General features: G+C 48.8%; 8 protein-coding genes across 8 annotated transcripts; 5 read left to right on the top strand and 3 right to left on the bottom strand.

The window, feature by feature from the left end:
- Positions 1-55: 55 nt before the first annotated feature.
- Positions 56-2,577, top strand: N7509_012623 (putative protein kinase; the record flags this gene model as incomplete). The annotated part of the gene is made up of 3 exons (XM_056637260.1): positions 56-266; positions 305-2,348; positions 2,412-2,577. The coding sequence occupies 3 exons, from the start codon at positions 56-58 to the stop codon at positions 2,575-2,577; spliced, it is 2,421 nt and encodes an 806-aa protein (XP_056483290.1).
- Positions 2,578-3,974: 1,397 nt separating this feature from the next.
- N7509_012622 (eukaryotic translation initiation factor 4E) lies at positions 3,975-5,176 on the top strand (the record flags this gene model as incomplete). Its single annotated transcript, XM_056637259.1, has 4 exons — positions 3,975-4,009; positions 4,088-4,365; positions 4,422-4,875; positions 4,960-5,176. 4 exons carry the CDS (start codon positions 3,975-3,977, stop codon positions 5,174-5,176), a joined length of 984 nt encoding a protein of 327 aa, XP_056483289.1.
- Positions 5,177-5,943: 767 nt separating this feature from the next.
- Positions 5,944-10,450, top strand: N7509_012621 (uncharacterized protein; the record flags this gene model as incomplete). The annotated part of the gene is made up of 5 exons (XM_056637258.1): positions 5,944-6,238; positions 6,627-6,789; positions 6,885-8,306; positions 8,358-8,939; positions 9,004-10,450. The coding sequence occupies 5 exons, from the start codon at positions 5,944-5,946 to the stop codon at positions 10,448-10,450; spliced, it is 3,909 nt and encodes a 1,302-aa protein (XP_056483288.1).
- A 393-nt stretch (positions 10,451-10,843) lies between these two features.
- On the bottom strand, positions 10,844-11,512 carry N7509_012620 (gamma-glutamylcyclotransferase family protein; the record flags this gene model as incomplete). The annotated part of the gene is made up of 2 exons (XM_056637257.1): positions 10,844-11,403; positions 11,485-11,512. 2 exons carry the CDS (start codon positions 11,510-11,512, stop codon positions 10,844-10,846), a joined length of 588 nt encoding a protein of 195 aa, XP_056483287.1.
- Positions 11,513-11,861: 349 nt separating this feature from the next.
- On the bottom strand, positions 11,862-13,157 carry N7509_012619 (uncharacterized protein; the record flags this gene model as incomplete). Its single annotated transcript, XM_056637256.1, has 4 exons — positions 11,862-12,154; positions 12,205-12,419; positions 12,489-12,781; positions 12,858-13,157. 4 exons carry the CDS (start codon positions 13,155-13,157, stop codon positions 11,862-11,864), a joined length of 1,101 nt encoding a protein of 366 aa, XP_056483286.1.
- Positions 13,158-14,367: 1,210 nt separating this feature from the next.
- Positions 14,368-16,465, top strand: N7509_012618 (FAD-dependent oxidoreductase; the record flags this gene model as incomplete). The annotated part of the gene is made up of 6 exons (XM_056637255.1): positions 14,368-14,442; positions 14,498-14,952; positions 15,048-15,219; positions 15,275-15,946; positions 16,006-16,236; positions 16,295-16,465. 6 exons carry the CDS (start codon positions 14,368-14,370, stop codon positions 16,463-16,465), a joined length of 1,776 nt encoding a protein of 591 aa, XP_056483285.1.
- Positions 16,466-16,645: 180 nt separating this feature from the next.
- Positions 16,646-18,772, bottom strand: N7509_012617 (uncharacterized protein; the record flags this gene model as incomplete). Its single annotated transcript, XM_056637254.1, has 5 exons — positions 16,646-17,639; positions 17,721-17,933; positions 18,002-18,436; positions 18,512-18,580; positions 18,666-18,772. The coding sequence occupies 5 exons, from the start codon at positions 18,770-18,772 to the stop codon at positions 16,646-16,648; spliced, it is 1,818 nt and encodes a 605-aa protein (XP_056483284.1).
- A 502-nt stretch (positions 18,773-19,274) lies between these two features.
- Positions 19,275-20,394, top strand: N7509_012616 (RTA1 domain-containing protein; the record flags this gene model as incomplete). Its single annotated transcript, XM_056637253.1, is given in 4 exon segments — positions 19,275-19,540; positions 19,648-19,874; positions 19,894-20,040; positions 20,102-20,394. 4 exon segments carry the CDS (start codon positions 19,275-19,277, stop codon positions 20,392-20,394), a joined length of 933 nt encoding a protein of 310 aa, XP_056483283.1.
- Positions 20,395-20,594: the final 200 nt, after the last annotated feature.

Genomic DNA, 20,594 nt, shown 5'->3' with positions numbered 1-20,594 from the left:
CCTATTTCCTCTGGCAATTTAAGTGGCCCTGGCGATGGACCATCTAACGTGCGCGATGCACTTCCTCTGCATGGAGTGCGAGGGTCAGATGTCCACAAACAGTATCCACGGTCATCTCGACAGCATCTGGATACACGGCAATACTCAAAGTCACCACAATACGCAACACCAACAACCTCTCATCGGGGCTCACCTCCACCCGGTTCCCCATATCGCAGTGGACGAGGGGGTCGGAGTGGTGAACAGTCTGGATATTCAGGTCATGGGTCAGTTAGATCTTACCCAGCCTATCACATTCTCTTAGAACTGAACTCAACTAACCTCATATGCATGTTTAGTCACACGTCTCCTTACCGACAAGACAATTACTATTCGAAAAATGGTGACCAAGGGGAACCATATGATCACAGCCATGGTGCCTTTGATAACCCACCGAAGCCCTCCTCTCAACATGCCCAGGGCACACCATCCTTCCGTGGAAACTACTCTAGCTCTCGCGGGAACCACGCCCATCAGGGCCCCGACCGTCGTTTCTCGGGCTCGGGTCCCTCTTCGAGCCACAACAACAATCGAACTTCACATATGGACGACAATAGCCATTTCAACAATTCACAATGGACAGCCCCGGGGCCCCGTGGCCGTGCTGGGCAAGACAGCCCAAGAACGGGACACAACTACCGATCCCAAACCCCTTCCACACGGCCCCCGTCTGCCAGCGATCCACAATCTCCAAGGGCAGTGGATAGTGGTATTCATCACCGACCTGCTCCCAAGGCATTCTCAAGAGAAGAGGATTATGCCCCGCAAGGGCCCGAAGGCGATGGCGCACGAAACATGCCCCCGCCTACCCGTGATGCGCCGCCCACAACCCCAGCAGAAAACCGTGGAAAAATCAGCTTCACCTTCAAAGCCAAGAGCACCCCGGCGCCTGCCCCCAAGCCAGTGCCTGACCTCGCACAGCGTATGCAAGTTCGCGAACCGCCACCCCGTGCTCCTCCTCTATCTGAAGTCCCTTCCCCTCGCAACCGTTTGACGAATGGTCCATTGCCCAAATTCAAACCCGAACCACGTTTTGATCGCTTTGATCGAGATCGCGGGCGGGATCGGGGACGGGATCGTGGTCGAGACCGCGGACGAGATCGTGGACGAGACAGAGAACGAGATTTTGACCGACGAGATCACAGAGATCACCGAGATCCCAGAGATCACAGAGACCCCCAAGACCCGCACGGCCGAAGAGATGATCGTCGATTTGACCAGCGTCGTGATCGCGGAAGGGGAGACCGACGCCCAGACTTCCGACAAGAGCGTCGTAGAGACTTTACTCCAGAGCCACCGAGGGAACTCCCACCAAAGGAACTACCACCGAAACAAACGAAGATTGTTCTACGCCCTAAGCCACGTCCCAAGCTATCCGAAGAGTTTGCTAAAGCCGATTCCGTCTATTATCGCAAGCCGGGCAACGAATCCGTTATTGGCGCAGGCACGTACGGAAAGGTCTTCAAGGGAATACACGTGTATACCCAACGCAAGGTTGCATTGAAAAAGATCCGAATGGAAGGTGAAAAGGATGGATTCCCCGTGACAGCTGTGCGCGAAATCAAGCTCCTCCAACATCTCCGCAACCACAACGTCGTGAATCTTTTAGAAGTTATGGTTGAGAAAAACGAATGCTTTATGGTATTCGAATATCTCTCACACGACCTCACTGGCCTTATCAATCATCCCACCTTCGCACTCACTGTTGCCCATAAGAAGGACCTGGCGAAACAATTGTTCGGAGGCCTGGACTATCTCCACCACCGAGGTGTCCTTCACCGTGACATTAAAGCCGCCAATATCCTCATCAGCAACCAAGGTCTCCTAAAATATGCAGACTTCGGTCTAGCTCGATTCTTTTCAAAGAGTCGGCCACTGGATTACACTAACCGGGTGATCACTATCTGGTACCGTCCACCTGAGCTTCTACTCGGTGAAACTCGCTATGGCCCCGCAGTCGATGTATGGAGTGCCGCGTGTGTCTTTATTGAAATGTTCACGAAGAAGGCCGTGTTCCCCGGCGAAGGAGGCGAGCTCAGCCAGCTCGAGAAACTTTACAATTGCTTGGGTACTCCGACCCGCGCCGACTGGCCGGACCTTGTCGAAATGCCATGGTTCCAGCTGATGCGTCCCACCGAACGGAAGAAGCGAGTCTTCGAGGATGTGTATCGGGAAATTTTATCTCCCGCTGCCCTGGACCTCATCTCTCAGATCTTCCGATATGATCCAACAAAGCGACCGAGTGCGGAAGAAGTCCTTCAGCATCCCTACTTCACGTCTGAAGAACCCGCTCCGCAACAAGCTTTCGAGTAAGTCTATTACACACCCACACCTCAAAACAAGTCACGGATCAATACTAACGAGCTACTTAGGCTGGAGCACATTGAAGGGGATTGGCACGAATTCGAATCCAAGGCTCTACGAAAAGAAGCCCGGCGCGCAGCCGAGTATCAAAGTCAAAAGGATCGTGAAAAACGCAAGGCCGATGCATCGGTGACGTCGAGTGATCGAGATTCCAAACGCGTCCGGGAGACTTAGTGCGGACCAGCAGAGCAGTGGGCATGATGTGCATTTTGATTATTCTTCGCTTATAGCATGGGGCATTGGGTAGGGGGGAGGATTGCATTCACCTCAGGGTTCCTGGGAAGGGGGGAGGGCGGGTATGGCTTACTATCGTACGGGAGATATCAGGGCCTATTTATTGTGACATATTGCCCACCAATTTATGGAAGAAAATATCTTTGTAATAATTCAATGAAAAGAAGTCGTGTACGGGACTCGGATATGGCAGTGTATTTGTGGGTAGGAAGAGTTTTCAAGTTCGTATGAAGGAGCAGAGGGTGTCAAGTGTCAAGGAAATCGGGGATAGGGACGTGGAGATAGTTACCGCTGCAGGGGTATCAGAGCTAGAGCTAGGTACAACTAGGTAGTAACTGTGAACACAGGTTAGCAGGGTCTCTTATCGCAAAATGCCCATGTTTTCTGCAATGCAATGCGCTCGGGAGATGTTCATATCAGACTTTGCCAATCGACCTCACGCCCGACCAGCCAGTAGAAATGAAGGCGGTTGGGGCCTCGGATTACCAGAGAGCTCAAAGGGTATCATCATTTATAGGGAGTGGGAGTGGAAGAAGTGGGAGCTGAAGTGAAATGGATATGGATATTGGATTGAAGCTATTCAGGACGTACCCTACGACTAAAGGATAATAAAAACAGCGATTAAGCGTGGCAAGCTTAGAGTAAGCTTTGTGTCTCGTCAATCAGGTCATCAACGTATCATGGGAAGCTGTAGAGCCCTCGTGATGATGGTTTTAGATGCGATTGTTAATCTCGACACACACATCGGAAACACCGGAGCAGGAGAGTAGGCGAAACACCGGTGTTGATTTGAGTTGGTGGTCTTGCGTAAAGAAGAAAAGAAAAAGAAGAAGAAAAAAAGAAAACGGGGGCTTTTCAGCGGTCGTCGGGAAAAAAGACGGTGCGGGCAGTCAGGCGAGAGTTGATGTGATTGGCTGAGCAAGCAAAGATGGAGCTTCTTTCTCGAGTCTCCAATTCCACTCCATCTTCACTTGCACTGCACTCCCCTCTATTCACTACTCCCACTTCCACTCCGACTCCCACTCTTCCCCTCTACGTCTCTACTACACGAATTTCCTCCTCTCTCTATTCAACATATTCTTACGCCTTACTCTTTCATCCCTCCTTCAAAAGATACCCCTCCCGCCACCTCATTCCACCACCTCCGCCCTCTCCATCCCGATCTGCCTCTTTTTCTGCGCCCACCTGTCGCACGACACTACTCTCATACCTCGTTGATCACCCAAGGTTATTTGTTCTGCGCATATCAACTTGTGCCCTGTCGTTCATTTCGTCTTTCCCCCTCTTTCCTTTCTCCCGGATGACCGCTCGTGTCCCGGGCCGTCTAACCCGCCGCCATGGATAATGCCAACCTGTGGACTCGTCGAGCAAAGTAAGTTCTCATTGAACCGATCGCCTAACCAGAATCTACCCCAAAAACAACAAAAGAAGCTAACATCTTCCCCTTCAGCTCTTCCAAATTGTCCCTCTCCATGTCCGGGACAGACGGCAAGGACGGTGCCCGTGTCGACCTGCCCCGCTCATCCAAACGTTTCGGCCCTGACAGCTCCCACGGCCGCTCGAATCCCTTCAACGCCATATCTCCCATGTCCGCGGGTGTTTCCTCCCCGTCCACAAACGCCACCAACGCCTTTGGTCTGGGATCTGGCGCCTTTGCCTCCTTCGGCGCTCCCAAGACCCCCGGCGGGAGTACTGCAGATGTGAAGACCCCGGAGGAGAGAAACGAGAGTTTTCCGGCGATCATGAAGAGGTTTTTCGGGCTAGGGAACTGGTTGCTGCCGCAGTATCCGGGGCCGTGTCCGGTGGTGGTGGTCCTGGCGAACACCCGCTCAAGTCGACCTGGATCGTCTGGTATCGACCTCCTACACCCAAGTACTCCGACTACGAGAAATCTACGGTACCACTCGCGTCGATATCGTCGGTGGAGAGTTTTTGGGGCACTTATTCGCATCTTAAGCGGCCTTCTCTTCTTCCGACGGTGTCGGATTACCACATCTTCAAGAAGGGCATTCGTCCGGTGTGGGAAGATGAGGCTAACAAGCGGGGTGGCAAGTGGATTGTTCGATTGAAGAAGGGTGTCGCTGATCGGTATTGGGAGGATTTGCTAATGGCGATGGTTGGTGATCAGTTTGCAGAAGCCGGAGATGAAGTCTGCGGTGCTGTGCTGAGTGTTCGCGGTGGCGAGGACGTCTTGAGTGTCTGGACACGAAATGACGGTGGGCGGAACATCAAGATTAGGTATGCAGGGTTATTTCCTTTCATTCTTAATCGCTTTTTTCTTTTTTTTTTCGCAGAGCTAATTCTTTTCTTTTTTGTCTCCAGAGAAACCATCAAGCGACTGCTTGCATTCCCTCTGGACACCAACATATTCTGGAAGAGCCACGACGATAGTATCGCCCAACGCTCCGCCATTGACCAGGCACGCCATGAAAAGTCAACTGCAACCGGATCCACCCCTACCGGGCACCTAGGAACCGAACGACGACGCAACACCGGCCACGACGACTCGGACAAAGTCAAGGGCGTCACTCTGTCATGAACTCTCTCTTTCTTACATATCCCCGACCTTGGCCCTTGGGCCCTGTACAGTAAAGCCATTCCAAAAAAAGAAAGGGAAAGGAAAAAAGAAAAAAGAAACCATTCACAATTACTCATTGGGACGCGTTTGGGTCTGGGGGACTACTGGACTGGTGGGTGGGCATCGAGGCGAACTTGAACTTGAACTCAGCGGTTTGATTTGATTTGGGATTTTTATGTCTTGAACTTATTCATGTCTGGTTCCGTTTTTTTCTTCCAGTTTTCTTTTTTTATGTGCCTTCAAGCTCACGCGTGATGTTTATTTCCTCTTCTCTTTCTTCTTTTTTTTGTTCTATCTATTCGAAAAATGCCCGCATCTGCAGATGGCGCAGATGTTAGTGTTAGTGTCCATGATAGTTAGTTGCTAGCAAGTTAGCCCAGTTGCTAGTACATGTAGGGGATGGCTCCTAATTAACCATCCCCCGAGTCGCATGTGAATGTACTTGATGATCTCTATTCTGCTAGTCTTAAGTGACTAAAACAATAAATAGAATATCATGAATATCATGAATATCATGAATATCATAACCTAGGGTACTCCCACTCTCAATGCGGCAAAAAGAGCTTATCACTGACCGCCCACGATAAACCAACACGGCGACTCTCCAAATCCGCCAAATCCACCTGGACAATCCCCGCAAACAAAGAAATTTCTATAAAATCCCTATTCAGGATGGGACCAATGCTGCGCATGGTCTTGGTCCTGTCATAGCGGAGGTCACCATCTGAATGCCTCTCTTTGACAGTTTTTCCAAAATCTTCGCCAGTCTGTCTCCGCATCGCCCGCGTCACCGTGACCCAGACCTTCAGGCCGACGATCGCCAACGAACTCAGACCCAGCGCCGCAATCTACCCTCACGACACGATCGCTCTCTCGCCCAGAGTCGCGAGCTTTCTACTTCCCCATCCCCGTCCAAGGGAATACCAAATCGACAGAATCAGTTCTCTTTACTATCCGAAGACGAGGAGGACGAGGACGACCTTGACGAATCTCCGCGCGATACTGCTGCGCTCCCGCAGGTGTGTTAGCCTAGCAAGCTCCCCCAGCTTCGACTTTGCCTTGCTTTGCTTTGCTTTGCTTTGCTTTGCTTTGCAAGCTGTACAACCCTTGGCATTTCTGGAACCCTCTTCGCCCCATCCTACCTTGGAGACCCAAACGATACCCTAGGGTACTCTAATATCCCTGTGTCGATTACTGTTCTTATCGCCGACAGGGCCGCTTTTTTTGCTTTTTTTTCGCAGCTTCCCTTCTAGCTGGATCCGGGCTGATCTGATTTCCCGTCCTCACTCAGAGCCCTCAGAGTTATGCGAATATTTTTTCCTCCCATCCTGGATCTACATCTACACTCACCCGTGGACAATTACAATTGCCACGGGATTCGCAGTCTGTCGTTGATTCCGGTGACCGGTAGATATGCCCTCTCACCACGGCCCCGCCAGCGAGCCAAAGCTGATTTCGATTTCGCGCCGCGCTAGCTCGGGTGACGCCTCGCAGATGTTAGGTAAAGATCAGAGCCGGAAGCCTCGTGAAGAGCAGCGAGAGGAGGATCGATTACTTGGAGGTGGAAAATATCGGTATGTTGGACAATCAGTTCGGTTCGGTATTGGGGGAGGTGTCAGCTTTGAATGAAAATTATTTTACTAACAAATGTGTCTCTTTTTCGATATAGCGATAGCAATGCTGTACGAATTCGTCCTGGTGAAGGGAGGAAGAGGGTTATTCCCGGGTATGTTTTATATCTCCTCTACGCTGGAACAAGCATGAGCATGTTTCTGATTCGTGAACAACAACAGAGTTCGGCCGCATTCAAACCGAAAAACAACTTTGACATCCGAAATGCACGGGAAAGCGGCCCAGTTCGGGCCCAAGGGAAGGCCCAGACAAATACATTACACGAAAAGAATCGCCCTCGTCTAGATGAGCCTTTCGATTTTGAACAGGCAACCCGTCCGAACAAACGGCCACGCAATAATGAACACGCCAGACCTCCTGTTGCGATTGGGAAGAGGGCCACTCAGCTGCCTCTTCAAACTTCTCCCCAACGTCGAGTCTCGCCTGTATCAAGTGAGACTTCAAGCAAAATAGAACGAAACGTTATACCACGCCAACAGGAAGAGTACCGTCAAGTGGAGGAATGCATGAAAATGCCCAGACCCCATCCTCGGAGTCGGCAAAATCGACGCAGACCCATCCAGCCTGAAAGTCCAGACGAAATCTTCACCTCACAGGCTGCGAAAGAGAGACGTGCCGCGGTGGAACTTGCAGCGGACTTTTCTAACTGGGAGCACGGGCCGAATCCGAATGTCAGATCAAAGTCACCCCAAAGACGCGCACTTGCACATTCACGAGAAAGTCCCGATATTTTACAAGGCGATGTCACGATTCCAACATTACCGAAACCTACGACCACCAAACAAACATCGGGTCGCCAGAATCCAAATAATGAGCCGTCTCCGTCCCCTTCTCGAAAACGCTCGCCGAGTGATATCCAACCTACCGATTTCACCAGTTCCCCCATTCAAGGCTCTAAGAGGGCCAAGCGCAGTCACACATCTTCCACTGGGTTTGAGGTTAAGTACCTTCGATTCGGCCCTTTCAAAAAGCAGCCCCATGCAGAGGGACCGCTGGTCATTCATGTTGACCAGAATCGGGAGAAGATTCAGCTGGGTAAATTAGTTTGCGACACTGATGAGCATGAAAATGCCAGTATCGAACTGCGCCGCATCATTGCGGTATTGCTGGGGGATAGTGACAGTCATAAAATCCGATTGAAGCTCGCTGTGAGGTCTGAGCTCCCGCATGACACGGTGGATATCGAATTCAAGACAATGCCAGAGAAAGATAAATTCTCAGCTTTGGTTCGAGAAAAAACCAACAGGGTACAAACTAAACCCTCGGTGTTTATGGATCGAGCTTTTGATATTTATGGGATCAGAATGGCGGAACTCAGCAGAGAACCCAAAATGTCTTTTATTGAAGATGTTCCCTCTGAACGCGAACGCATCCGACAACCGTCTACCCGTCAAAAGATTTCATCTGCCCTGCAGGGTGATAGCGAAGATCTCCCAGAGAAGACGGATCACGACAACAGGTACATTCGGTTCAATCTGAAATTGTTGGAATAAGCTGACAAAATAACTAGGTACAAACCGGCTGAACCTCTCGCAAAGCGTGACGTTGAGGACGATGCTTCGAAAACCCAGCTAGACGAAAACGAAACAGGAGTGGAAATTCCGGTTAAAAAGTTCCAGCCAAAGCCTGAAACAGAGAGACAGACACGTTCGACGGGCCGACGCTCGACTCGACTTTCCGACTTGTTCAAAAACCACGACGACGATGACGACAGCACCGACTTGTTCAGCAAATATCCTCTCAAAGAAGACCCTTTTCGAAAGGAATGGAAGCAATCCTTGGTATATCCTCCAAATGGAAAGAAGAAAGCCGAAGTCACGGTCGAAGACCGTGATCGACTCCGTGATGACGAATTCCTTAACGACAACCTGATCGCATTCTACATGCGCTTCTTGCAAGATCATATGGAACGAACGAATCCCGAGGCCGCGAAGCAGGTCTACTTCTTCAATTCCTATTTCTATGATACGCTCACGAAGACACCCCGGGGTCAACGTGGAATCAACTATAGCGGCGTCGCGAAGTGGACACGAAACGTCAATCTGTTTGAGTATAATTTCGTCGTGGTTCCGATTAACCAGAATGCTCATTGGTATGTTGCTATCATTTGTAACCTGCCGAAGCTACTGGGTGAAACCGAGGCAATTAAATCCAAGCCCGACGTGGAAGAGTCTGCATCTTCCAACGGCAAGAGTCCCCCCCAACCAGACAGAGAGCGAAGTTCACGAAATCCTCGAGTCGCCGGAGCCCGAGGCTGGACATGGCATGAACCAGGCAGGAAGATCAACGGAGTCTCCACCTTCGCAAAGCGCACGTACTCGCCTTGCCTCTCTCTCACTTGAAAACGAGAGTGGGCCTGGAACAACCGAAGACTCGTCGGGAGAACCGGCTAAAGAACTTCCACAAGAAGAGAAGCAAGCCAACGAGACCGACAAGTCTACAGATCTAAAGGAACCCAGTTCTGCCGACGAATGGCCTGTAGAAGACGACCACCACCCCCCACCCCCCAAGCCTTCCACAACATCTCTCAGTTCGAAACCCACCGGCCCGAAACCAGATCCTATCCCCGCATCCCAAAGCCCAACAACCAAAAAGAAAGGAAAAGGCGGCCAAAAATACGACCCGGACCAAACGACAATCATCACATTCGACTCCCTCGACCTAGCCCGCTCACCCACAGTCCGAATACTGCGCGATTACATCTGCGAAGAATCCTCCTCCAAACGAGGCAAAGGCGTAGATCCAAAAGACGTCAAAGGCATGCGAGCCCGTCAAATCCCACTCCAACCCAACTTCTCCGACTGCGGCCTCTACCTCCTGGCCTACTTGGAGAAATTCGTGCAAGACCCGGATCAATTTATCAGGAAGCTTCTGCAGCGCGAAATGGATGAAAAGGATGACTGGCCTCCTTTGGGCTCGGGTTTGCTTCGACAACGTCTTCGCGATTTCCTTGATCAGTTGTATCGTGAGCAAGAACGGGTTAAGGCGGGTGAGGGTGGTGCGGGTGCTGGTCCGAAGCAGGAATTTCTCGCAGATCAACAACCGATTTCGCATCTACTTGGCCCGTCGGATTCCAGTGAAGCGGACGTTGAGAAAATGGTTGATCATACGCCAGAGAAAACTAAGACTGGTGATGATGGTTCTGAGAAAAAGGAACCGAGCGAAAATCTTCCCGAGAAGTCTCGTCGCAGTGATTCGGAGAGTGACTCGGAGGACAGTTCAACGGTCGACCAGCTTCAATTGGTACCTACAGGTATGGCCCCGACTGTGTCGAAGACTACATCGTCAGCGCTCTCTTCTGGCAAAGATCGTTCGAAAAACGACTCCCGTCAAAAGAAAGATGAAGATGTCGTCGAGGTACCGGATAGTCAAGAAGCGAATCGGGAACTGGACCCTTCTCCCAACTCCTCCGAAGTCCAACCTTCCAAACCCGAGAAGAAGAAAGGGAAAACGGACCAGCCTTCGAAAAGCAAGAAATCTGATTCCATGAGAAAGAACCAGACCCCCACTGTAGAAATCCAGATCCGGGCAACACCCCCTCCTATGCCCTCAAGTCCGGGAAAAGTGAGAAAGAGTCCTCGTGGGGAAAAAGAGAAACATTGATTTCGTCCGATTGATCCCCCCCCCCCCCCCTCTTCTCTCTTCTCTCTTCTTTCTTGTCCGGTTCCTCGGTCCACGTTCGATGTCTTTTTTTGCATTCTTTTATTTCCTCTTCATTTATTTCACATGCATCGCCGAATATCAATTCGGTTCTTTCTGGATAGAGGCGTTGGCGAGCGACGACCTAACGTGTTTTCTTTTTTTTTGTTCCCGCTGTTTTTTGGGATGCATGAGATAAGATACCAGCATCTTCAGCACAATACCATTTGTTTATTTCTATGCACCTATCTAGACCTTTATCCATCACTTCAGGGGCCGGTTCAAGTTTAACTTATTCCTTCCAAGCTCAACCCTTCACATTATTCTACCAATTATTCTCAGGCTATTCTATCCATTCTACCACATACTCTCATCCGCAATCCACTTCGCCATCTTCTCCTTCTTAAACGTCTCAAGATCCCACTCCACCTCATCAAGTTTATCCACACCAGCAATCCAGACATAAGTAACAGCAGCAACTTCCTTCCCCGCTTCAAGGTCAGATTGAGCACCACCACCACTCTCCGCAGTCCCAACCACACCCTTCAATACATCCTGCAAACTCCCCTGACCATCCTCATCCCCATCACTCCGTAACGCCCGAACAGTAACTTCCTTCTTGATATACGGATCGCCCTCGAAAAGATCTAGGCGATAGATATCTCCGTCTGTGAGGCCGGAGACTAGGGTGCCTAGCACAGAAGCGCCAGCGTCGGCATTGGCATTGGCATCGCCATCTTGGATTACAGGTTCAGAGTTCACAGCCACGATCGCGGGATAACTATGATTCCGAACGCGATGACGCTTGAACCCGTGTAAGATTGCGGGTTGGAATTTCAGGAGCCCTTTTTGCCAGGGTTCTGGGTCGGGACGGCCGTGGATGACGCGGTATAGGATTTGGGGGGCCATTAGGGTTCCTGGTTTTTTTCAGTGAGGGTTCAAGTTTCAGTGAGGTTTTGTGGAGGGTGCTGGGGTGTGGTGGGTTGGGGTGGACTTACCGTAGAAGAAACATACGTGGTCGCCCATCTTGGGATGTGAGAGGGGTATTGGATGTCTGAGTTTTCAAGGAGATGGACAAGTTTAAGTTGACTTGGGGCGAGGTGTAGATGTTGGCATTGATTGTTGTTCCACTTGAAGTTTATCAGTTGTCGTTGGATTGCGGGGTTGTTTCCAAGGATCGCCGGGTACTTTAATATGTCCGAGTCTGTTCGTGCTACTAGTACTACTAATTCTAGAATGATAGCGGTGAGAAGCCTACTATTAGTACTAGTTGTTAAATCATTCAATCTCATTTTCGAAATATATGCATTTCTATTTACTGGTAAATTTAAAACCATAGTCCCACCGAAAGCAAGTTTATAAACACTGTGCCTGTTTATTGTGGGCCCCCACCAGGAGGCTTTAGAGAGTTCCTAACTTCCTCAGTAATAGGATCCTTCTCATCGAAAGCGCACATTGCACGCCTCTTAGAGGTCCATGCTGACACATCTAGCTGATCACCACCAACCTGACGTGACGCGAATCCAAGAATCGATATGGTGTAGTTGCGTTCATAATCCCTCAAGGCCTTGGCCCAGTTCCAAGGGTCATTCTTCTTAGCGTCAGGTGCAGGGAGCTTAACCTTATTAGCCTTCACTAACACAACTTTCTTGAGGGGGTCCAGGTCTCCTGGATTCGGGAGGGAATATCGTATTTCGTGGCATAAGCCAGGATAATACTCCCCAATCGGCGAGTTCCAGCAGATTCCTGCAAGACACCAAATATGGAGCTGGGGTCTTCGGAGAGTCGTAGCCAGAGCGCCATCATATGGCCGAGATTCTTGATCTCTGAATCCGGTTTCAGAACTGAGTTACGCTCCAGTGTAGCGAGCATGGTCAGGAACATAGTCTTGATAAGTCGAGAAATTGTTTCCGCGCCTTCACTGTCGTCGATTCTATTGATGGAGGTCCTTTGCATTAGACAATGTGTAGGAAGGTATAGTGGCAAAGTTTTATAAACTTACTGCATCATTGCATCGGCCGAACCATGACGGATAAATAGACCCAGTGCTTCGCAGAGTGTCCACTGCTCTTTCCAATTGCTCTTCGCCAGGTCGAAGTCCAGCATGAAATTCTCAACAAGCTCGAGGGTACCGTACCCGTAGTGATCGTTAAATGTGTACATTGCGAGCCCGTCCGGGTCGCGGGTTATACAAAGACGTTGAGCCGACGCACACTTTTCAAATCCAGCGTGGGTGATAATCCAGGAATTATCTGAACTTTTGTCCAGGGGCTTCGCGCCAAGGAAAGTACCCTCCTTGGATTCTCAATTAGATGGGCTGTATCTTTTCGTTGTCATTGTTTAGTGGGAGAGGGGGCTAAAAAAAACACACCTCATCTTCGCCTTCGTCTTCGTCTTCTTCATCCTCGTCTTCGAAGTCCTCACCGTCATCCCCGGGGGTGCTTTTGTTTCCGTAGTGCAATGGAGCTATAGATACGTATTCGAAGGCCTTGGCAGGGTCTTTCCAAAGTTTGGTCCATGCGATATCCGCATCTGAAGTCGTAGACCCCGGAGTCAGGCGTAGGTTACGGGGAAGTTCAAGCTTAGAGGGAGCGGTGTCCTGGCCAGATCTGGCTCGTTTCTGGGCTTCCGCAGACTGCACTGCGTCTGTGGACTTTCTTTTGGGTGGCATGGTGATGGTAGTGGTGGTGGTAAAATACTGCGCGCAAATCAATGGTACGAGAAGTAGTTATAGCCCCTGAGACTTCCAAACTCTGAATGATATAATGCGATCGGGCACTCGTAAGGTATGGGATCCCATTACTGACGCGTCGTTATCTTATCGGACGCGTTCTGTTTTTTGGCTTTTATTTTCTGGATTGGACACATCGATTATGACGTTAAGTTGTGGGGTACATTCGGTTACTCGGGGCTCAAGTCGAGCAACATAGATTTGTGAATTAATTGGCAACTTGGACTGTTGGCAACCTTTGAACCCAATGCGTTATAGCACGCCAATATCGGCAAACAATAGGTAAAGAATCGGTTTGCCTGTTTCTCGGTTGATGCGTAGCTATTGGCTGAACATACACGAATACGCCAGAATTTCCCAGGTGGGTTAGTCTTGTTTGCATTCAGGGATTGATCTGCGAATTAAGTCGACTTGGTAAGCGGAAGGAGTAAAAGTTGAACATTTCACTTTTAATCGAAGATAATACATTCATTGGTAGTATATTTAGAAAAATCCTGCTTTAGATCCGATTGAAACCATGGAATTACCATGAAAAAGGGGCATCTCTAAGATTGAATGAAATCCCTTTCGCAGGTTTAGGTTCGGATTCTTTCCATCAGGATCTACTTTTAACTGAAATACGATACTGAATTGAACTATTACTTACGAAAAACTCGTAAAAGCTTCCCATTTAAAAAATTTGCATATATAAAACATGATAGCTCTGGGCACTTCATCTTAGTTTCATATTAGAAATTATCATTTATTACGCTGTCTCTTGGTTCTTCGCTCTAAGAAATGTGCCGACAGGCACCTCAGTACAAAGTTCAAGGGGCTCCGTATATATCAAATATATCCGGCAGCCTAGGATCTAAATTCTAGGATAACTTAGAAAGTTTCACTTGATTTAGTGTGGCGGGGTCTTCTGACGAATGTGGACCCTTGAGCCCCAGCATCGTTCCAGCCAGTTCTCAGTTCCAGAGACCATCTATGCACTGTGCTCCCGGGGTCATGCCAAGCAAAAGAAAATAAATACATTTCAAAAGTAAAAACGAATACGCCCATTGGGATCCACATGTAGGCGCAGTCATATAAAGGGTCGTTGAATCTTCATCCTCCAGGGCTCAACCCATTCAATTGACAACCCACGAACGACTCGATCTTTTTCAGAATGCGCGGTCTTTCTTTCTCACTCTTGTGGCTGCTGTCACATGGAGTGATTGCCTCTAGCCCACAATGCAAATGCGTAGGACTTTTACCTCACTCTTGACAACAATGCCTGAATACTCACTAAAGAATAGGTACCCTCTGAGCCCTGCTGGCCGTCTGATGCCGAGTGGACCTCCCTCAACGACACAGTTTCCGGTAATTTGATGAAGACCACACCGCCTGGCTCTGTCTGCTATTCAAATGAGCCCAACTACAATGAATTTGCCTGCGAGACTCTGCGCAAGGAATGGGTTAACTCGAAATATCACTCCTCCAACCCGGTTACAGTTTCGGATCCATTTTGGTCTAACAGTAGCTGCACCCCGATATACCCCAATGGCACTAGTCTATCTGGTGATCCTCTTGCCGGAGAAAAAGGGTGCTCTTTGGGGTATCTGTCCCCATACGTTGTGAATGCGACTGCCACAGAGCATGTGCAGGGGGCTTTGCGCTTCGCAAAGAAACACAATTTGAGGCTAAATGTCAAAAACACCGGCCATAACCCAGAAAAGAGGTATGCTGCCGCGGCCATATTCCGGAATAATAAGTACTAAATGTCCATCGTCTAGTTCGGCTTATGGAAGTTTGTCGTATGTACCACCACCACGCACGAAAGATACGATGTTTGACCGAGAAATCTAGGATATGGACACATCACATGAAGAGCATTAGTCTCCACCATTCTTTTAAGCCCTCGAAATGCGGTCTTGCTGAAAGTCACCAGGCTGCGACTGTTGGTGCTGGGGCCCAGGGTGGTGAGATCCTTGATTTTCTAGCAAAGCATAACCTGACAACTGTCGTTGGATCAAGCCAGGTACAGATTTTATCACAAAATATCACTATGTCCCAGTTTCACTAACCAGGTCTAGGATGTCGGTGTTGCTGGGTGGTCTATGGGAGGTGGCCATGGCGTTATGAGCGGATTCTACGGCATGGGCGCTGATAATATCATCGAGGCCAGCATTGTCACCCCTCAGGGCGATCTCGTCATTGCCAACGAATGTCAACACAGTGACCTATTTTGGGCCATTCGCGGAGGTGGAGGTGGCAGCTTTGGCGTTGTCCTGACTCTCACTCTCAAGACCTACCCTATGCCTTCTCTATCGGTAGCTAACGTACAGATGAACGCTCGAAATGGGACGTCTTCCATTACATGGTGGAAGATTATTGCCAGCATCCATCAAGAAATGGTCAAGCTCCAGGATGCTGGTGTTATGGGCTATTATACTGCAAGTGGATCACCTTACAGTTTCCAGTATACCATGTTCCAGCCCAATACGACCAACACGAGCTCGATCGATCGCCTGATTGCTCCCCTCAAGAAGCATCTTGAGGCGCATAATGAAAGCGTGAAGTCCTCCTCGTTTACTAATTGGATACCTGAATGGGTTTCTATCGAGAAGCTGTATCCGACAGGAAATGATGCTGGTACAAGTCGTGGAGTCAGGGCGACTCGTCTTCTGCCGCGCAAGGTCGTCGAAGATACAGACATGTTGGCGAAACTACTTAGGCTTATTGGAGACCGAAGCGAAAGCTTGCCGGTAAGGCTTTCCCTTTACTGTGCCCAATATACGATGACACCACTAACATTGGCTCAAAGCATGGGGTCACTAACCCTTCTCTCTCGGGGACTATGACGATCAGTCACAAGAAGGTCGACAGCTCCCTGAATCCGGCCTGGCGAGAAGCTGCTGTTCATTTGATCAGCAGTGTATCATGGGATGACCAGCTTTCTGACTCTGATGCCGAGAAGGCAATTTCTACCGTGACCAATGAGACTGGCTATGCTCTGCGACAACTCGCTCCAGACTCCGGAGCATACTATAATGAGGTATGCCTGATCTTTCTACGTCTTGTATCTGTATAATAAAACGCTAACTCCGGCCCAGGCCAATACCTATGAGCCCAATTGGCAATGGGCATTTTGGGGCCCCAACTACCCCCGGATCCTGTCGATCAAGCAGAAGTATGACCCAGATAGTCTGCTGTGGTGTCACCACTGTGTCGGAAGTGAGCCTTTCGCGCAGCAGGAGAATGGCTCTCTTTGTCATTTTTTCTGAACGGCTTGCTCAGGACATCTTTTTGTATAGGAGAACATATTAGATCTACTAGATTTCCTTTTTTTGAAACTTCAATTCTAACAATCTTTCAAAGATCGATTCTCAAAAGATCCTCAGGGCTCTTAGTAAAAAAGAAAAGATCAATTCCTTTAATGATCCACATCATCTAATTACTATTTTTTAGTACATCGCCGCCGGCCCAAGCCAAGCATTCAACATCTCCTCAATGGTAACATCTTGAAGATTCAACCAAGGAAATCCAGCACTAGCATCAGTCTCTTCCGAATCATAAATATTACCAGTATTATCAGAAATCCCACCTGCAAACGCAACCCCATTGTTCTCCCCAGCACTATCCGAGTGCGCCAGTCGATACTGCGCCTCAAACCACTCACTAAGATGCTGCAACCAATCACGATAAAAGAAAATTTCATGCTGATCCCATTTTTCCCCTTTACATTCTTGATCAATTGTGTTCATGCGTTGAGAAAGCCTTTGAACTTCGCCAGGCATGTCCAATGCTTCTCGCAATCCTTTGACTTGATCGTGATGTCGAACGGATGGCTCCAATGATGCTAGGACTAGTTTGCATGAAGCTGCGACGCAGAATCCAATACTTGTCCATTGGGAGTAACTGAATTTCTTCTCAATGCCGACTGGTAGTTCGTAATAGTCGTCTATACATTGCTTTGCGGCTGCGAGACCGTGGCAAAGTGCATCAACTCGTAGTAGGGCTGCGGATTGATCAATGGATATGGTTGATGCTGGGAATACGTCGAAAACGACGGTTTGGTGGAGATGGATCTCGAATGTGTGTGACTGTATGCCGGTGGTCACTGCTCGAGTGTTAGGATTCAGATTTCCCGTGGAAATGATAATGATACATTGAAGGGTCAACTTACAGTCACGGTCAACAGGAAGACGAGCTTTGCACTCTTGCGCATCGCTTTGAAGAGAACGGACTATGGCTTCTATATCTGCAGGCCTGGCTTGGCTTTCACTGAACCCTCGCCTGACGAGTGAATCAATTCGCTCAAGCATATGTTGAAGCCGAACCTGGCCTAACAAATATCGATCGGCGGGGAATTCGCATGCTTGCGACAATTTTTCGGCACAGGACTCTATGAACTGCGACCAAGGCATTGTACCGGTTCGCTGGCTTATGACGGTGTGACTGGAATCGTATGGAAATGAGTAAGACACGGCTTTCCAAGTCTTGAAATCGAGTGCGCAATAGGGAAAGGAAAAAGCTCACGTGGAATCGAGGAAATAATATCCAATTAACGCTCTCATTTCTTGGTTTTGCGTAGAAATCGATTTCGCTGGTGGTTCTGCACATTCCATGACATCGATTCTTTCTCTTAGCGCTCGCAATTTAGTCGGTTGATCCATTCGAAAATCCTTAATTATACTATTCGCCAGGTGCAGGTACACAGAAAATCGCATTAGATGAAGCTTTTTCTTGGTTCTGTCTGTTGGTCAGCTTTTGCAAATCGTATTCTAAATACAGACACCTTGTGTGGAACATCAACATACCCGGCTATCGTTACCAGCAGCCCTTGTAATAAATCGAGAGGCAGTGGGTGCTCTCCCCGTAAAACCGGACCCCCAAGGTAAGCGGCGGAAACTTCCTCGAGGGCCAGATGGAGTGGGACATCCTGAAACGAGGATACTAATAGGATAGAAAGCAGAAGGAACGGTTTCTCCGATCTGAGATCCTGGCTTGTGGTTTCTCTTGGAAACTGCACATAAGGAAAATAGGGCGTTGTATCGTGAAATCTGTCTAGCAGGCGATTTGCTTCATCGTGGGTGATTAATCCCTTCCCGATCACATCGCACGGATGTAGACTACTATTCGGGTCGGAGCTCTGGCTTTGTGGAGACGGCGACGTCTTTTGCGGGCTCGGAAGAGGTCCATGATTTATTTGACCCAGAATTTGATCCACCTTGTCTTCAAGCACGCCTATTCGACTGGATTTAGATGCGCGGTCTGGTCAGCTTGGCTAATCATTCATCATATCTGCCTGAACAGGAGTGTGTGCTTACGTTGCCCGCTTCCTGGGATTACGAGCCTTTGTTGGACGGAAATAACAATCTTTATGCAAACGTAGACACCTTTCAAATATGAAATAATTAGATTCGTCTTGTACAGTAGTAGTAGTAGAAGTAGAAGTAGAAGCGGACGTCGGAATCTTCTTACCGATCGCAACTTTGGGCAGGAGGCGCTCGCGAGCACCTAATTTTAGCTCGAACACAGTTCTCGCAGGTCCTGACCCGCCCTAAACTATCCGATTCCGATACTGACATCGTGAGTAATTGGAAATGCAAGAGTCGGAGGGCAGCGGATACGGCGTGGACTTTAAGTGTCCGTCGGAGTCGGAGTAAGATTAAATGACTCGTCGGTCCGCGGAGTCGGAATTGGTCGCAAAGTCCGTATCTCCGTATCTTGGCAAGGCTCCCGCCAAGCCGTAATCGTAAGCCAGAAGTATAAACAAGCCAATCGTAGTTCTGTATTCAATTGGATTCCTGAAACTTGTAGGCTCGGAGATAGCTCAGCCTTAAAATGACAACTCGAGCTTTTCATCTAGGTAGGTCGGAGATGACATAGCCTCATTGATTGAATTTAGGCACGATTTTTGTTTTTCTTTAGAGTCAGGCTGTAGTCAGATTGTATAAAGAGATTGAGGGTTGCCGTAAAGGTGTAGGATATTAAGATATAGACTGATCTAGATCTACATTTCTATTCACATTTTCTTTTCTTTTTTATCTCATTGTCCTGACTAAAAAAAAAGACGAATCTGCGCTCAAAATGTCAGAAATCAACCCCGACGACTGCACGCTGGCCACTTGCCCAATTGATCTGGCCTATATCAATTACCAACCTAACTTAGCGGCAAATATCCTATTCCTCGCTATTTTCGGTTTATTTCTCATCGGACAACTTGCCATCGGATCATGGTATCGAACATGGACTTACATGGTCGCCATGTCAGCAGGACTTATCCTGGAAGTAATAGGCTACATCGGACGAGTCATGATGCATAGCAACCCATTCGAATTCAATGCATTCCTTCTGTACGTTCCAGTGCCAGTACCAGTGGCCTCGACTCCAGCCCTTGGGGTTCTTGTCTACCTTTCAAAAAAAAATCAAAAGTCAGCTAACCAAATCATCACCTTCCTAGATACCTCATCTGTCTAACGATTGCCCCAGCCTTCTTCACCGCAGCCATCTACATCTGCCTAGGAAGAATCGTCATTATCTACGGCGAGAACATTTCCAGAATTCGCCCGCGCACATACACAATCATCTTCATAACCTGTGACGTAATCGCATTAATCCTCCAAGCCGCCGGCGGTGCCATCACGTCCATAGCCGACTCCGACCAAAAAGACCTAAAGAGATATGGGCGTCAATATCATGATTGCAGGATTGGCATTCCAGGTTGCATCTTTGACGCTGTTTATCGCTATGGCCTCGGAATTTGCTCTGCGCGTACGCAAAACTCCGGAAGAAATGAGGAACGCATTTACTGCCTCTATCCGGCGTGGTTGGAAGTGGAAGGCATTCCTTTTTAGTGAGTTTATGTCATGTTCTGGGAAATAGTTATCCCATTCATTCCTGCTAACACGATGCAGGTATTGCCGCTGCCGTTCTCACGATTTTCATCCGGTCCTGCTTCCGTGTTGCTGAGTTGCAAGGTGGATTTGATAGTCATTTGGCGAATGATGAGATTACTTTGATGGTTTTGGAGAGTGCTATGATTACTATTGCGTGCTTTTGTATGACGGCTGCGCACCCGGCGCTCGTCATGGGTCGGCGATGGGGTAGTCTCAGGGCTAAGTCTGCGCCTGTGGAAGCGGCTTCAACTAAAGTCTCGATTGCTTCTTCTGGTTATGAGATGAACAGCGTGCCTTATGGTCATGGTTAAGATCACACCAAAAGGGTGCTAGTAAACGGCGGGATATCCATGGATATTATGAAACATTATATTATAAGCGAGACTTTTGGCATTATGAATTGGTATTGATAGAAAGTGGAGCTCTAGATCTTCGGCGTTACGTCTCATCTGAATATCTGTTACAGCGAATTTATACTTTGATCTGCTGGTAACCCATGTGAGTAGACTGT

This window comes from Penicillium cosmopolitanum (genome assembly GCF_028827165.1).
Source record: "Penicillium cosmopolitanum strain IBT 29677 chromosome Unknown utg000011l:1.0-3548175.0:1.0-3550911.0, whole genome shotgun sequence".
Taxonomy (NCBI): domain Eukaryota; kingdom Fungi; phylum Ascomycota; class Eurotiomycetes; order Eurotiales; family Aspergillaceae; genus Penicillium; species Penicillium cosmopolitanum.
Note: the sequence above shows the minus strand (reverse complement) of the source record. Positions and strands in the feature narration are given on the sequence as shown.